The sequence below is a fragment of the Jaculus jaculus genome, chromosome 1 (assembly GCF_020740685.1).
Source record: "Jaculus jaculus isolate mJacJac1 chromosome 1, mJacJac1.mat.Y.cur, whole genome shotgun sequence".
Lineage (NCBI taxonomy): Eukaryota > Metazoa > Chordata > Mammalia > Rodentia > Dipodidae > Jaculus > Jaculus jaculus.
Genome location: NC_059102.1, coordinates 128,856,466 through 128,874,369, shown reverse-complemented (window position 1 = coordinate 128,874,369; position 17,904 = coordinate 128,856,466). Strand labels below are relative to the sequence as shown.

At 41.9% G+C, this 17,904-nt stretch overlaps 1 protein-coding gene and 1 non-coding gene across 2 annotated transcripts in view; one reads left to right on the top strand and one right to left on the bottom strand.

Annotated features, from left to right (window-relative positions):
• The window catches only part of Nr6a1 (nuclear receptor subfamily 6 group A member 1), a 300,000-nt gene that overhangs the window by 245,949 nt on the left and 36,147 nt on the right, over positions 1 to 17,904 (bottom strand). Inside the window, exon 2 of the mRNA XM_004662796.2 lies at positions 11,752 to 11,793. Coding sequence (XP_004662853.2) covers positions 11,752 to 11,793 — 42 coding nt within the window. The remainder of the gene's footprint in view (positions 1 to 11,751; positions 11,794 to 17,904) is intronic.
• Positions 9,360 to 9,489, top strand: LOC123457791. The gene has a single exon (XR_006635160.1). It is a non-coding gene; the product is annotated as a small nucleolar RNA SNORA70 (small nucleolar RNA).

The following is a 17,904-nucleotide window of genomic DNA, read 5'->3' as shown; positions in this document are numbered from 1 at the left end:
TTTCCCTCTCTAAAATAAATAAATAAAAATAAAATATGAAATTTTAAAAAAGAAATGTGAGCTTGGGCTAGAAAGATGGCTCAATGGCTAAAGGTGCTCACTTATAAAGCCTGACAGCCTGAGTTTAATTACCCCATCATCCACATGAAACTGAACAGGTATTTGTACTGGCAAAAGACCCTAGCATGTCTAACAAACACACGCATGCACACACACACACACACACACACACACACACACACACAAATTTTTCTTAAATTTTCATGCCTTAGAACAATGTTCCAAATGAAATGGTAATTTCTGTAATGTAATTCCTGATTATGCACAAGACAAATCAAACACAAATTGGGGAGGGCTATTCTCAAAGGAAATGGGTTATTTCCTGGCAGTGGAACTAGGGATGCTTACAGTGTGTGTGTGTTTCACAATGATATGACCACAGCCAGCTGAAACAAAGGTACCTTCTTTTCCTTTTTATGGTGAGTTTTTTTTTATGAAATCCATTGCTCTTTTTAATTTGTTTTTAACTAATTTTATTTATTAGAGAAAAAGAGGGAGTGGGAGGAAGAGAGAGAGAGAGAGAATGAGCACAACAGGGCCTCTAGCCACTGCAGATGAACTCCAGATGCACGTGCCACCATGTGCATCTGGCTTACATGGGTCCTGGAGAATCGAACCTGGGTTCTTAGGCTTCACAGGCAAGTGCTTAAACACTAAACCATCTCTCTAGTTCCCCACCCCCAACCTTTTTTTTTTTCTTTTTATGGTAAGTTCTCACTCTAGCCCAGGCTGACCTGGAACTCACAGTGATCCTCCTACCTCAGTCTTTCAAGTGGTAAAATTAAAGATGCGTCCCACCAAACCCAGCTACCCTTGTTCTTTTATGTATTTATTTTGGTTTTTCAAGGTAGAGTCTCACTCTAGCCTAGGCTGACCTGGAATTCACTATGTAGTCTTAGGCTGGCCTCGAACTCCCACCAAATATCCTACCTTGGCCTCCCAAGTGCTGGGTGCACCACCATGCCTGGCACCTTCATTTAATTCAGATATACTAGCATCCTCAACCAATTGGGAGAGATTAAAAAAAAAAAAAAACTCTAGGGCTGGGGAGATGGCATAACAGCTAAAGGTACTTCCTTGCAAAGCCAGATGGCCTGGGTTGGATTCCCCAGTACCTACCTAAAGACAATTTTAAAAAGTTGCACATGCGTGTGGAGTTCATTTACAGTGGCAAAAGGCCCTGGCATGCTCATTCTCTCTTTCCTTTCTGCTTGCAAATAAATAAATGAAACGAAATAAAAAAATTTAACTTCTTTTAAGTTTATTTATTAATGCGCATGTGAAAGGCCCAAGAATTCAGAAGCCTAGAAATACTATCATGCTCCAAAGGGAGCTTAAGCGGGCCCCTGCATACCTCAAACTCCAGGCTTTACTCAATGTTGGAAGCAAGTAAAGAATCCCTCTTCTCATTATATCAGAGCCCACTCCTAATATAAAACTAAGTAAAAAGGGCATGAGATAGCCCTCAAGGATGGGAAATGAGTAATGAAGTGAACCACTTATTTGGTTTCTGTAAATAGCCTGCACCATAAGCCTTAATAGCCTACACTGTAAGCCTTAGTAGCTCGCACCATAAGCTGTAGCAGCCTGCCTCAGACCACCAAGGTCATAGGAGGCTGATACCACACTCTGCTACCCCCACCTAAGGACCTGCGCAAATGCTGACCTCCAAGGTCATAGGAGACTGGTACCACACTCTGCTACTCCCACCCAAGGACCTGCACAAATGCTGACCACGAAGGTCATAAGAGAATGATTGGTCCACGAGGGGCTTGAACAAATTAAACTAATTGGCTTAGAAACTATGGGGTGGCACAAACCGACTGGCTAACACCCTGTGGGCTCCTGATATTAAAAAAATTATTGGTCTAATGCACAGGCTTTGTTAGAAACCCTATAAAAACTGTCCTGTTCCTGCATTCAGGGCTCTGCAGTCCTCTACCCCTGTGCGGTGTACGACTGTGGGCCCCAGCGCGCTTGGAATAAAATCCTCTTGCAGTTTGCATCAAGACCGCTTCTCGTGAGTGATTTGGGGTGTCGCCATATCCGGGCAGACCGTGGGGTCCCCCTCCTGGGGTTCCTTCACATGAAAGAGAGAGAGAGACAGAATGGGAGTGGCAGGGCTTCTAGCCACTGCAGATGCAATGCATCACCATGTGCATCTGATTATGTAGGTTCTAGGGAGTTGAACCTGGGTCCTTAGGCTTTGCAGGCAAGAGCCTTAACCACTAAGTCATCTCTCCAGCCCTGAAATAAAAATTTTTAAAAAGCTTCTACAAGCCAGACATGGTGGTGTATGCCTTTAATCCCAGCACTCGGGAGGCAGAGGTAGGAGGATCACCATGAGTTTGAGGCCACCCTGAGACTACATAGTGAATTCTAGGTCAGCCTGTGCTAGGATGAGACCCTACTTCGAAAAACCAAAAAGAAAGCTTCTAGGGCTGGAGAGATGGCTTAGCGGTTAAGGAGCTTTGCTTGCAAAGCCAAAGGACCCAGGTTCAATTCCCCAGGACCCATGTAAGCCAGCTGCATTGTTGGGGGGAATGCATCTGAAATTCGTTTGCAGTGGCTAGTGACCCTAGTGTGCCCATTCCCTCTCTCTGCCTCTTTCTCTCTCTCTAAAATAAATATTTTACTCTTAACTTCAGATAGATGCTTTCTTTTGGACAGCATCCTTTGAACATCAAACAACATAGTTAACACATACCAAAAAGAATGTTCTTCTCCAACTTTGGAAGCTGAATTAATTAACAGGAGTATTCTTTGAATGTAATTATTTTAGGGTAATATTACTGGAAGAGAAATGGATTTCTTTATACATAGACCAAAAATTCACCAACAGCTTTGCTGAACAAGGTAAAAAGCAGAAGTCCAACCAAGAAGGAAGAACAGCTGTTGCTAATCCAACTATTTACCCTTTGACCTTCTATCTGCCCAGTAACTAAACAGTACCAATTGTTTCCCTGTATTGTGTGCTGTTTGCAATTCCTAAGAGGCATGAGAAGAATTAATAATTTAGCCTAGAAAGCTGACAGCCTTTATGGGGGAGCTCCTTGTCTGCAGGACAGAAGTCAGAGCAAGAGCTGTCCTGAAATCACAAGTTCCTTTACTGTTCCTGTTTTACAGCCTAATTGCCCCCCAAACATAAATCACTTATTTCTCCTGTTTTAAGCAACAATGACTTCTATTCTCTAACTTCCCTTGTATCAAGACAGTTCTTGTTCTCTTGAGTTTTACAACTACACGGTAAACATGATAGCTTAGGAAAAAACTCAGAGCAAAGCAGACTGGGGTACTCTGGAAAGAGAAGCACAAAAAGGTTATGCTGTTTTGAACTTCTCATGACCTTTGACTGCCCTTGTCCCTAGCTTATGCTAATGGGCACAGTGTAGGGACTCCACTTCTAGTAGAAATGAACTTAGCCTGAACCTGTGCTGTAACATTGGACTCCAGCAAGCCCAGGACTGAAGGAAGGAGCTAGAATGTGAGCAGCAGCTCATATTTGAAGCATGGCTGCCCCTGCCCATCTGCTCTACTACAGAATAAATTTTAAAAAGGGAGGGGCATCTGAACTGGAGAAAGTCCATCTTTCCTCAACACATCTCACCTCTCTTCCCAAATCTATGGTTTACAACCACTGCCAAACACAACTGGAAATGAGCTACAAAGGTATTTCCTGTTACAAACTAAGCAAGTGTGCACAAGCTTTCCTTACCAGGAATTTGGTGGTGGGAGAACATTAGGACCTCTAAAGTCCAATGACACAATGAAGAGAAATCCCTATTATTCTCTATTCTACAAGGCATCCACACAAATGATGTTATTCATTCCAGTCAGATTCCACAGAATTTGCAGTTACCAAAAGTCATAATTAAGATAGGCCTGGTGGCACACACCAATGGCTCAGCACTCAGGAGTCTCAGGCAGGAAAATTGTCTTGAGTTCAAGGCCAGCTTGGGTTACAGAGTGAGATCCTGTCTCAATAAAAAATAAAAAATAAATTTTCCAGACTAAAGGTGCACACCTTTAGTCCCAGCATTCGGGAGGCAGAGATAGGAGGATGGCTATGAGTTCAAGGCCACCCTGAAACTACATAGTGAATTCCAGATCAGCCTGGGCTAGAGCAAGACTCTACCTAAAAAAAAAAAAAAAAAAAAAAAAAAAAATTTTAAAATGAAAATTAAAAACTTAATACAACTCACAGAGCCCATCTCAGTCTTAAGGCTTCCTGTAACTTGAAAGGGATAAGTGTGCACACTGGAATGCCAAGACTGGTACAGATAAAGACAACAACATTTTAATTTTGCCTATTTACTATTATAATAATCAGATTCATATGTATTTTCAAAGACAAAGAAAGTACTAACTTCCAAAGGGGAATATGGGGGGGGGGAGTGGGGGGGAATTACCATGGGATATTGTTTACAATCATGGAAGTTGTCAATAAAAAAAAAAGTACTAACTTCACAGAATTACTGAGAATGCTGCCAAATACACTACAATTTTTGAATAAATTTTTGGTGTCTCCCACTCTAAAATGATATATAAAACTTATGTTTATTTTATAGAAATGCTCTGTAAATTATGTTTAACTAGGGATTCAATGAAAAACTGTTAAAGTTTAGTCTGCTTAGTCCAGAAAGCAGGTTAATTGAGCAAATGGAATGAGCTACACTCATGTTATTGAATACAAAAAAGCAGAATAAACCTGGATACTACAGCTATATTCAAGGTTTGAAAACTGTCCTTCTAAATATTTTCAATTATTGTTAAGGGCAAAAGCTATATATTTCATCATTTGTACAACCCTGAGACCTCAAACTGTTCCTGAAGCAAAGAAAAAATGCACAGTGCTTAAACTGAGTTTTCAACTACTTGGTATGTTTTATTAAAAGTTGTATGAAAGACTGCAGGATATCTAGGTATCTCATTAGTATTGAAAAATTCTTCTAGTAAATCCACATGCTTGGGCTGAAAACCTCCTCCCTGTAGACCAGATGACAGAAAGCTGGAAAAAGCCATGCTGCATACAGCCCTATGGGAGAAAGAGAAGTCATCAGTGGAGATAAACAACAGTAGGAACTACAGACCTTAAGTTTGGCCAGCCAGGTCAAATGCGCCAACAGGTGCAATAGTGGCATGTCTGTTATGGGGGAAAACAACTGCTCACTAATTGGACTGGAGGCCCATTCCACAGGAGGGAACACATATTTGGTACTGAAACACCTATGACAGAGGTAGTCATGAGCTCCAGGGGTGTAACACCTGCTGTTGTCTGGCTAAATGCATGTATTATGCTCACCAAACTCCCTGGTAAGAACTTCTCTTAATGTTTATACCCATATATTAATGTTACTCTCACTTTTGGTCAGAGAAGCTTATCTTTTCAGATGGTGACTTCTGGGATGAAGGCACCATAGTGTGAAGAAGTAACAGCTGAGTGCTCAGCACTAAAACAACTATCAAACTTTCCAAGGTTCAGGGTGCACTGCAGAAGAGGTAGTGAAAGAATGTAAGAGCCAAAGGAAGGATAGGACTGCTTACAATGCAATCTTTCAGACACAAAATGGCCTGGATATCCATGACCTCACAGCGCACCTAGCACTATCTACACAAGACCCTCTTAATAGGAGAGAAAGATGATATCAAAATAAAAGAGAGACTACTTGAGAGGGGGAGGGGATATGATGGAGAGTAGATTTGTGAAGGAGAAAGTGGGGGAGGAGAGAGAATTACGTTTTTTATCATGGTTTATTGTCTATAATTATGGAAATTGTTGATAAAAAATGGGGAGAAGTGCTGGAGAGATGGCGCAGTGATTAAGTGCTTGCCTGTGAAGCCTAAGGACCCTGGTTCGAGGCTTGATTCCCCAGGACCCACGTTAGCCAGATGCACAAGTGGGTGCATGCATCTGGAGTTTGTCTGCAGTGGCTAGAAACCCTGGCACTCTCACTCATTCTCTCTCTCTCTCTCTCTCTCTCTCTCTCTCTCTCTCTCTCTCTGCGCCTCTTTCTCTGTCTATAGCTCTCAAATAAATAAATAAAATAAACAAAAAAAAATTTTTTTTTAAAAATGGGGAGAAGCCAGGTGTGGTGGCGCATGCCTTTAATCTCAGCACTCAGGAGGCAGAGGTAGGAGGATAGCCATGAGTTCGAGGTCATCCTAAGACTACATAGTGAATTCTAGGTCATCCTGGACTATCATGAAACCCTACCTAAAAAAAAAAAAAAAAAAAAAATAGGGATAAAAAATACTCTGAAAGGACCACAGCTAAAGAAAATAACTGAACTTGCCTTTTCCTTTTTTCTGTTCCTGTAAGAATGACAGAGAACAGTGTATTTACATGCAGAGACTAATATACTCAGAATACAGGCATAATACAAAACTGATTCTCAATCTTGACTTTCAGAAAGCAACTGCAATTCCCTGGTTTTTGTTTATTTTTAAATTTTTTTTTTATTTGAGAGAGAGAGAATATGAGCATTCCAAGGCCTCCAGCTGATGCATACCAACTGCAGGCACATGTACCACCTGTGTATCTGGCTTACTGGAAAGTCAAACCAGGATCATTAAGCTTTGCAGGCAGGTCCCTTAATCACTGAGTCACCTCTCCAGATCTCCCCACCCCTTTATTTTTTCGTTTGTCAAGGCAAGGTCTTGCTTTAGCCCAAGCTGACCTAGAATTCACTATGTAGTCTCAGGGTGGTCTCGAAATCACAGTGATCCTCCTACAATGGCCTTCTACATGCTGGATTAAAGGCATGCACCACCACACCCTGGTATTTGATAAACATCAGAGACTCATTTTGTCTCACAATTAATAAATTAGGTCAGGGGAAGGGACTGAGTAAAGGAAGGGTGGGAGAAGGATTAGTCAAAATTTAAATGTTACGGGCTGGAGAGATGGCTTAGTGGTTAAGCGCTTGCCTGTGAAGCCTAAGGACCCCGGTTCGAGGCTCGGTTCCCCAGGTCCCACGTTAGCCAGATGCACAAGCAGACGCACGCGTCTGGAGTTCGCGTCTGGAGTTCGTTTGCAGAGGCTGGAAGCCCTGGCGCGCCCATTCTCTCTCTCTCCCTCTATCTGTCTCCTTCTGTGTCTGTCACTCTCAAATAAATAAAGAAATAAATTTTTAAAAAAATTTAAATGTTACGAATAAGCTGTATGGAAATCTACTTTTTTTAGACCTACATTTTTATGACTCAAAAGTCATAGATTGTCAATAGAAAAATTTCAATGCCAGGGACATGATACCTTCTAGTGACTTGTTGGCCAGGGAGGTGCAAAACATTATAGATGACCCCAAAACATTATAGGCCACTAACAAGGCTCTTGGATTCCCACCAGAAATAGAAGGTAAGACCCTACTTCTTAAGATTCCATATGCTTGGGCTGCAAGGTCATTGTGAAATCAAGCACAAGGTGGCCTTTAATCCCAGCACTCAGGAGGCAGAGATAGGTGGATTGCTGTGATTTCAAGGCCACCTTGAGAGTACAAAGTGAATTCCAAGTCAGACTGGGCTAGAGAGCAAGGACCTACCTTGAGGGACAGAAAGAAAGAAAGGAAGGGAGAGAGGGAGGGAGGGAGGGATGGATCAAGATGGAGCTAAGCTGAAAGCCTCCTCCCAGTGTAATAGCTGACAGAAAGCTGGAAAAAGCTACATTGCATGCAGCCCTATGGGAAAGAGAAGTCATCAGTGGAGATCAAAATCAAACAATGCAAACCTTAAGATAGGCCAGCCAGGCCAAATGAGCCAACAGGTGCAACTGTGCCATGTCAGTTGTGGGGGAAAACTACTCTCTAATTGGACTGGAGACCCACTCCATGGGAGGGCATTCATGCCTGGTACTGAAAACCTAGTCAAAAGCCTATGGCAGGGGAAGTCATGAGCCCTAGCAGAGTAATGCCTGCTGTTATCTGGCCAAATGCATATATTATGCTCACTAAACTGCCTTGTAAACACTTTTTTCTTTTTTTTTTAAATTGTTTGTTTGGTTTTGCTTTTCAAAGTAGGGACTGGCTCTAGCTTAGGCTGACCTGGAATTCACTATGTAGTCTCAGGGTGCCCTTAAACTCATGGCAATCCACCTACCTTTGCCTCCTGAGTGCTGGGATTAAAGGTGTGCACCACCATACTTGTTTCAGATTTGGTCACTCTTATACACTAACCTTAAAAAAAGTAGATACAGGGCTGGAGAGATGGCTTAGTGGTTAAGGTGTTTGCCTGCAAAGCCACGGGACCCGTGAAAGTTGGATACACAAGATGGCACATGTATCTGGAGTTTGTTTACAGCTGCTAAAGGCCCTGGCATACCCATTCTCTTTCCCTCTGTCTCTCTCAAAAAAAAAAAAAAAGTAGATGCAAATGTTTTACAGATTAAACTGACATAAATGTTACCAATTATAAATTTCTAAATGAAACATAAAGCTGTGTGTGGTGGTGACACCTGTAATCCCAGTACTTAGGAGGTGGAGGCAGGAGTCTGAGGTCATCTTTAGCTACGTATCAAGTTTGAGGCCAGCCTGGGCTACATGAGACAGTGTCTTAAGAAACCAAAAAGGCAGACACAGTCAGGCAGATGGGAAAAGTTCTGTAATGGTTGATCTTGATTGGCAATTTGACAGGGTTTGTGATCACTGAGGTGACAAACCTGTAGGAGTCTCTTTGAGGGAGTATCTGGAGAGGTTTAATTGAGGTAGAAAGATGGACACTGAATGTGGGGAATACCATTCTAGGGACTATAGTCCCAGACTGAATAAGGAGAAAGTGAAGCTAGGTGTGGTGGCACACACCTTTAATCCCAGCACTTGGGAGGAACACTGAAAGTTCAAGCCCAGCCTGAGATGACATAGTAAATTCTAGGTCATCCTGGGCCACAGGGAGACCCTACCTGGGGGGGGGGGGGAGAAAGAAAGAGAAAAAGAGGAGAATGTGAGCTGAGCAGCAAGTACTCATCTGTCTGAATCTAGGTTGCAGACACAATGTGACCAGCTACCTCACATTACTGCTGCCATAGGTGAAGTAACTCTAGCCATGCCTTCCCTATCATAATGAGCCTGGACCTCAAACTGTGAAGAATAATAAAGCCTTCAAAAGCTGAGGAGGGGCTGGAGAGACTGCTTAGTGGTTAGGGCACTTGCCTGCAAAGCCTCAGGACCAAGGTTCAATTCCCCAATGCCAACGTAAGCCAGATGCACATGGCAGCACATGTGTCTGCAGTTTATTTGCAGTGGCTTAGAGGCCCCAGCATGCCCATTCTCTCCCTCTCTCAAATAAATAATTTTTTAAAAGCTGGGGAGCTGCAGCCAATTAAGCCAACCAGGTTCCTTTCCTCATGATGGCCAGGTGTGCAATGGCTGCAAACAGCAGCCTCCTCAGTAGTATTCATAACCTGTTGCCTGTACAGGTTGCCCTATATTGCTGACCTCTGCTATTCCCAATCTAGGCTTCAGATAGGTATGCAGAGTGCTTTTGAGAAGTCCCAGTGCACAGTAGCCAGGCCAGGTTATGATGTCCATCTGCACCAGGCTGCAGAATAAAGAGCATATGATTGAAGCACTGAGCCGAGCCAAGGTCAAATGAATTTGAAGATCTCGTAGCTAAGAAGTGGATCATCCCTGACGGCTGTGGGGACAAATATATCCCCAATCATGGTTCCATGGACAAGTGGGCCAGAGGAAGATCTTCCAAGGAAGATGGAATACTTGGAATTTGTTTGTCATGCACCTTCTGAGTATTTCAAGCCAAGGTCATTACTCTTTCCTATAGTCCCCACCAGACCAGACAGGGCTACATATGGACTCATGTTGGACCTACTCGAGCAATAACTATTAAGGAAAACAGATGCCAACCATTTGTGGCTACAAAACTAAAATTGAGGCTGGAGATGTGGCCCAGTGGTAGCATGCTTTCCTAGCATGCTTGAGGTTCTGGTTTCAATCTCTAGCATCCCTTCCCCCCAAACTAAAACTAGATATCTAGTTTTACTGTATTCATAGAACCATGAGGTATGCCATATTTCTTTTTTTTATTATATGTATTTTTGATTTTTTGAGACAAGGTCTTACTGTGTAACTAGCTGGACTTAAACTCAAGAAACTCCTGCCTCAGTGTCTCTAAATGCTTGTTTTTCAGGCCTGCATTCCCATGCCTAGAAAATGCGATGTTACATGAAAAAAAATGACAATTTTTCCCTTACTATCCATTAATTATTACCTTGTTTATTACCTGTTGCTTATGTGACCACAAGGGATAGAAAAGAATGAAACATGCTTAAAGTACATACTATGTTCTGTGTGTGTCTCTCTAGGCAAAGACTGTAAATTCCAGGAAGACCATTAGGAATATAGACTGCTGCTTTTCTTCATAATTCATTACTAGAAACTCATAAAATGGAATGTTATTTTTATATAGGTACAAAATGCTAAGTTTTAGATTTCTAAGCAAGGACTTAGTCAAATAAAATGAAGTCGTAACCTAAAAAAAAAAAAAAAAAAAAAAAAAAAAAAGCTGGGGAGATGGCTCAATGAATAAAGTGTTTGCCATGCAATCATGAGGACCCAAGTACGCATGTAAAATGACAAGCATGGTGTTGCATACCTATAATCCCAGCACTGGGAAGGCAGGGACAGAATTCCTACTGCTTGCTGACTAGCTAAATCATTGAGCTCTCAGTTTAGTGAGGCCTTGTTTCAAAAATATGGTAGAAAAATGATAAAAAGATACACCTGAGGGCTGCAGAGATGGCTTAGCAGTTAAGCGCTTGCCTGTGAAGCCTAAGGACCCCAGTTCAAGGCTTGATTCGCCAGGACCCACATAAGCCAGGTGCACAAGGTGGTGCATGCATCTGGAGTTGGTTTGCAGTGGCCAGAGGCCCTGATGCGCCCATTCTCTCTCTAACTGCCTCTTTCTCTTTCACTCTAAAATAAATAAATAAAAATAAACAGAAAAAAAAGGAGAGACATCTGATATTAACCTTTGGCCTTCGTATGCATACACACATATGTAATATGTAGTATATCCACCCACTCATACATAAATGAACATACATATAAACAAGTGCAAATAAGTAACTAAACCTCCCTTAAGTTGCTTTTATCAGTAATTCTGTCATAGTAACAGTACCTAATATAATTTTTAAAATTTTATTTATTTGAGAAAGAGGCAGATACAGAGCAGAATGGGCACGCCTGGGCCTCCAGCAACTGCAAATGAACTACAGGTGTGTACCACCTTGTGAATCTGGCATTACATGGGTACTGGGAAATAGCAGCAGGATCATTAGGCTTTACAGGTAAGCACCTTAACCACTGAGGCATCTCTCCTCCCCCCCAATATAATTTTTTAAATTAAACTGAGAAAGCTAGTAAATAATTTAGAAAAGTGGTTTTGAGTATATGTATAAATCAAAGTACAATGTTCTGTGGCTGCTGTTACAGGATGGGATCAAAGCAGTGAACTGTTAGGTGGAAACTTTCCACAAACCATTTTCTATGAAATGGATAGATTTGATCACTGAACAATATTAGAAAAGAAAAAGCCCAACCAGAAAAGGCAATGCCATTCCAATAAAGTTAAATAAAACTGGAGAATGAAATAAGGATTATCACAGACACTCCAAGTTACACATTTCTAAGTGTGTATACATATCATTTTCTTACCAACAAACATTGTGTAACATTTAGAACTTACTAGTGCCTGGATCGAGCTCGGCCAATTCACCCTGACAGAAACCTAAAGAGAAAACATAAGACAAAAGATTAGTATTGAGATAATATAAAATAATAATAAGTAACGATAATAAAATAAGATAACTCTAAGTATAAAACAACAAATATAACGGAAGGAGGGGAACAGACTAGGAAGTAACTCGGGAGTAGAATGCTTGCCTGGGTTCAATTTTCTAATCACCCTTGCCCAAACTCAAAAATCAATTTGGAGCCAGGTACACTGGCACATACCTTTAGTTTCAGTACTCAGAGGCTGAGGTAAGAGGATCTCAGTGAGTTGAGGCCAGCCTGAGACTACAGAGGAGTTCTTTTTTGTTTGTTATTCTTTTGTCTTTTCACTGTAGCCCAGGCTGAACTGGAATTCACTATGTAGTTCCAAACTCACAGCCATTCTCCTACCTTTGCCTTCTCAAGTGCTCGGATTAAAGGCATGTGCCACCATGCCTCACCTGTTTTACAGAGAAAGTTCTCAGCCTGTACTAAAGTGAGACCCTGCCACAAAAATAAATAAATAGTCAGTTTGGGCCTAAATCATAAATTTAACATTTTGCCACTATATACTCCCTGAGTTTCCATTTCATCACTGTAATATAAAAATGGAGACCACACTGGGCCAGAGATGGCTTAATGGTTAAGGCACTTGTCTGCGAAGCCTAAGGACCCAGGCTCCCCAGTGCCCACACAAGCCAGATACACAAGGTGGCACATACATCTGGAATTTGTTTGCAGTGGCTAGAGGCCCTGGCATGTCCATATTCTCTCCCCCTCCCTCTTTCAAATATATAAATATTTTTAAAAATTAAGAAAATGGAAATAACAGCATCTATCACACCGATTTGCAATAGGACTATAGAGATACTGATTTAAAATGCTTGGGGGAGGCAGGTGTGGTGGCGCACGCCTTTAATCCCAGTACTCGGGAGGCAGAGGTAGGAGGATCGCCATGAGTTCAAGGCCACCCTGAGAATACAGAGTGAATTCCAGGTCAGCCTGGGCTACAGTGAAACTCTACCTCAAAAAACCAAAAATAAAATAAAATAAAATGCTTGGGGGGGGGGATGGAAAGATGGCTTACCGGTTAAGGCATTTGCCTGCAAAGCCAAAGGAGCCCACTTCAATTCTCCAGGACCCATGTAAGCCTAAAGCACAAGTGGGTGCGTGCGTCTGGAGTTTGTTTGCAGTGGCTGGATGCCCTGGCATGTCCATTCTCTCTCTCTCTCCCCCCCCCCCTTCTTAATCTTTCTCAAATAAATAAAAAAAATATATTTAAAAAAAAAATGCTTAGCAGGGGAGTTGGTAACATGGTTCAGTGGTTAAAGGTACTTGCATGCAAAGCCAGCAAGCCTGGGTTCAATTCCCAAACTACCCACATAAACTAGAAAAAGTGGCACAACTGTCTGGCATTTGTTTATAGCAGCAAGAAGTTCATGCCCATACATACATGAAAATAAAATTAAAACTAAATGTTTAGTGCTGTTTTGTTTTCTCTTTTGTTTATTTGTTTTTATGGTTTTTTAAGGAAGGGCCTCACTCTAGCCCAGAATGACCTGGAATAATTCACTATGTAGTAGTCTTAGGGTAACTTCCAAGTCACGGAAATCCTACTACCTCTGTCTCCCAAGTGCTAGGATTAAAGGTGTGTGCCAAACCAGATATGGTGGCGCACATCTTTAATCCCAGCACTTGGGAGGCAGAGGTAGGAGGATTTCTGTGAGTTTGAGGCCACCCTGAGACTACAGAGTGAATTCCGGGTCAGCCTGAGCTAGAGGAAGACCGTACCTTGAAAAAGCAAAAATAAATAAATATGTGTGTGTGCCACCATGCCTGGCTATTATTGTTGTTTGAGGTAGGGTCTTTCTCTATCCCAGGCTAACCTGGAAGACATTATGTAGTCTTAGGTTGACCTCAAACTCACAGCAATCCTATCTCTGCTTCCTAAGTGCTGGGATGAAAGGTGTGCATAAAATGTCCTGTATTTTTAAACATATACTAGGATCTCAATAAAAAAAAAAATCAGCACAATGATCATGAATTGGTATGGAAACGTCAACTGAAACAAGAACAAGAAAATTACAATTCATTTAATACTTTTCATGTTCTATTTAATGTTATCAATTATTTCCCAAAAGAAGGCAAAATAAACTAGGAACCTACAACAAGTATTTTGTTTAAGATTATCATAGATTGGGACTGGAGTATACTGCTTATCCAAAATGCATCAAACACTGAACTTGATCACCAGTACTGCATAAATGGTGTGTGGTGACACATGACTGTAATCCTAGCACCCAGGAGGTGCAATCAGAAAAATCAGAAGTTCAAAGGTCATCCTCAGCTATACAGTAAGTTTTATGTCACCCTGGAATAATAAGACCTTGAAGAATAAATTTTCCAAGTATGGTGGTGCACACCTTTAATCCCAGCACTAGGGAAACAGAGGTAGGAGGATGATCAGTGTTAGTTTGAGGCCAGTTTACAACTACAGAGTGAGTTTCAGCCTGGGCTATAATAAGACCCTATCAGAGGGGTGGGAGGGAACTAGCTCCCAACTGGCTACCCCTCATAGCGCTGGAAAGCCCTATGGGAGCCGCTGGAGGAAAAGTCACCAATAGCATGACTAAGCAGGAGATACTACAGACTATGAAATCAAACAGGTGGTCAAGAAGTACACATGTGTGTAACAGTGGCACACAAACACTATGGGTAACCAAATGTACTCTGATTGGACATGAGGCCTGCTCAGTGAGACAGAACTCTATCTAGTACTGGAAACCAAGTCAGAATCCCATTTTCAGGAAACTCATAGACCTCAGAGAGAAGACCCCCACTGCTCTTTGGGTAAGAAGAGTGGGCTTGGACATTAAAAAAAAAAAAAAAAAAAGTATCTTGGGCTGTTGATGGCTTATTGGTTACAGCACTTGCCTGCAAAGCCAAAGGACCCAGGTTCGTTTCCCCAGGACACACATTAGCCAGATGCACAAGGGGGAGGATATATCTGGCGTTCATTTGCAATGGCTGGAGGACCTGGCATGCCCATTCTCTCTCTCTCCCCCTCCCTCTTTCTCTGTCAAATAAATATATAAATAAAAATAAAATATTTTAAAAAGTCCCTTAAATTTACAGGCCCCCCCTCCCTATATCCCCCCTCCTTTAACTTAAGCTGCCCTTACTTTTTGCTTTTTTTTTGAGGTAGGGTCTTGCTCTAAACCAGGCTGACCTGGAATTTACTATGCACTCTCAGGGTGGCCTCGAACTCACAGTGATCCTCCTACCAATCCATTGACTGAACAAGTTAGCCAACTGCCCACCATTAAATTGCCACCTCTTCTACATTTGCCACAGCCAGGAGAAATTGCATGGGATGTGATGACTTGAACACTGCTAGCCTGACAAACAGCCCCAAATTGATGGTGACTAACAACAGTGATCAATTAAAACAGAAATGGAAAGGCTACAGAGAACACCACTAAATCAGACTGCCAACCCTGTGGGGTTTCAGAGGACTATGCCTCAGGATATTCTTACCACTGTGTGGTTGCAGTCTACTCACCCCCCCACCCCCGCCCCCTGAAGGTATATAAAGTCAGATTTACATACATCCAGGTGAGGGCATTTTCCACTCACATAGGGGCTCTTCACAAACTCAAAAAAGGTGGAGAATTGAAGCAAACAACAGAGGAGCAAATCACAAGGGCCAGCAGGAGAACTAGAACCACCACCATCCACAGCCTCCCCGCCCCCACCACAGGCCCCAAGTGCCAGCAAGCATCAGAGACCAGAGAAAGGGAGATCACAGCACCCAACACTGGCGACCAGAGCATCAATCCAGTGGCTGAGCCAGCCTACTTGAACCCACAGTGCACCAAAGAAAAGAGGGACCCAAGCAGGAGCATAGCATACATGAGACCAAAATCATCCCAAAAGGTAACTAGGATTACGGTAGGTCAGTACCCGCCTAATAAGCCTGGTATACAGGCCTCAACCAGAAGTGTTAACTGCACCTTTCATATCAGAATAAATTATATGTTAAATCTGATGGATGGTTGGATTTGCCATTCTTAAATAAGCCATCTTTTGGGCCTGTTATTTGTTGCTTCTTGATTTATAGTAGCTTTGTTTCCTCTTCTGTTGTACACTAGGGAAGGGTCTCACATGGTCAAAAGCTAACTTGGAACCCTCAACAGGCCAGAAATCTTAACCTCCTTATTGACAATATTAAGGGTGTGGAGCACCACACACCTGCAGGGACAGTGATATTGTTAGAGAATCTGGTTGTCATAATATCTACTCTTGCATAAATACTCTGTGCTGCTTTTCATTGAAAGTGTACATTGTTTAGTTACATTTTAGAATCTGCCTATATTTTGTTCCACTCAGCCTACCTGAATACTCTCATAGCAGGCAAACCCAACATCAAGGATCACTTTTGTAGATACTCTGAGTCTTAAGAGCCATACATAGCACCTTAAACTCCTACCCTGAAGATATATAACATCAGACTAATTGATACATCTAATAATACTGCAGCTAAATAGAAAATCCAAGCATTAAATTAATCCAAGATGTAAAAATATACACATTATAATACAAGAAACACCAAAACTCAAGATAACATAAATCCACCAAAAAGTATTAATGCATCACAAATGAGCTCCAGTGAGAATGTGTAAGAAGAAATACATGAGACAGATTTCAAAAGAATTATTATAAATATGCTCAAAGAAGTCAAAGAGGAAGTCAAAGGAATCAAAGAAGACACAGGACACCAATTTAATGAAATAAAGAGGTCAATACAAGACAAAAATAAGGAAATAGAAATAATAAAGAAAAACCAGTCAGAATTACTAGCAATGAAGAACACAGTTAATGAAATAAAAAACTTTAAAAGCCAAAAGGGCATGAAGTCATGTATTCCAAGTTCTGAAAACTAACAACTGTCAACCAAGGTTACTTTATCCTGAAAGTTATCTATTCAAATAGATGGAGAAAGAAGGACATTCCACAACAAAAGCAGGCTAAAGGACTAGTTGAAGACAAAACCAGCTCTACAGAAAATACTTGAAAGAATCCTCCATGCTGAAGAGAAAGAAAAGCACACATATAAGGAACCTGAAAACAAACAATACTCAAACAATAGTTAAAACAAGAGAGCAAAGGTAAAACATGAAGAACTACAAAAAAAAAAAAAAAAAAGGCAAAAATAAATACACACCTTTCAATAATATCTCTTAAAATCAGTGGCCACAATGCCCCAACCAAAAGACATAGGTGGGCAGACTGGGTTAAAAAGCAGGATCCCTCAATTTGTTGCCTCTAGGAAGCTCGCCTATCTACAAAGGATGGACACTATCTTAAGGTGAAAGGCTGAAAAACGGTGTTTCAAGCAAACGGGTCTAGAAAAGAAGCAGGGGTTGCTATCTGTGGTGGTTTGATTCAGGTGTCCCCCATAAACTTTGGTGTTCTGAATTCTAGGTTCCCAGCTGATGGATATTTGGGAATTAACGCCTCCTGGAGGGAGTGTATTGTTGGGGGTGGGCTTATGGGCTTTATAGCCAGTTTTCCCATGCCAGTGTTTGGCACACTCTCCTGTTGCTATGGTCCACCTTATATTGGCCAGGGGATGATGTCCACCCTCTGCTCATGCCATCGTTTTCCCCTGCCATTGTGGGGTTCCCCTCGAGCCTGTAAGCCAAAATAAATCTCTTTTTCCCAGAAGCTGCTCTTGGTTGGGTGATTTCTAACAGCAATGCGAACCGGACTGCAACAGTAAAGTGGTACCAGGAGTGGGGTTGCTGCTAGACACCTGACTATGTTTCTTCAGCCTTTTGTAGCTGATTTTCAAGAGGAAAGTGGAAGGAGTTGAAACCTTGGCCTAAGAGGTGCCTGGCAGTGCTGTAAGTACAGCTTAATGGACTATTCTGGTCTGAGCTCTAAAACCTGAATGCAGTAAGAACTATGGACTGTGAGGTTTGGCTTATGAGGGTGAGAAAGAGCTGTGCCTGGACTGGGCTAGCAGTTTGTGTGAGAAGCTTGCTCTTGTGCTCATGTCCTGAGAAGTTGTGCAGGGTTGCTTAGCATAGAAATGAACTGGTGTGTGCAGAGGGATATGGCACAG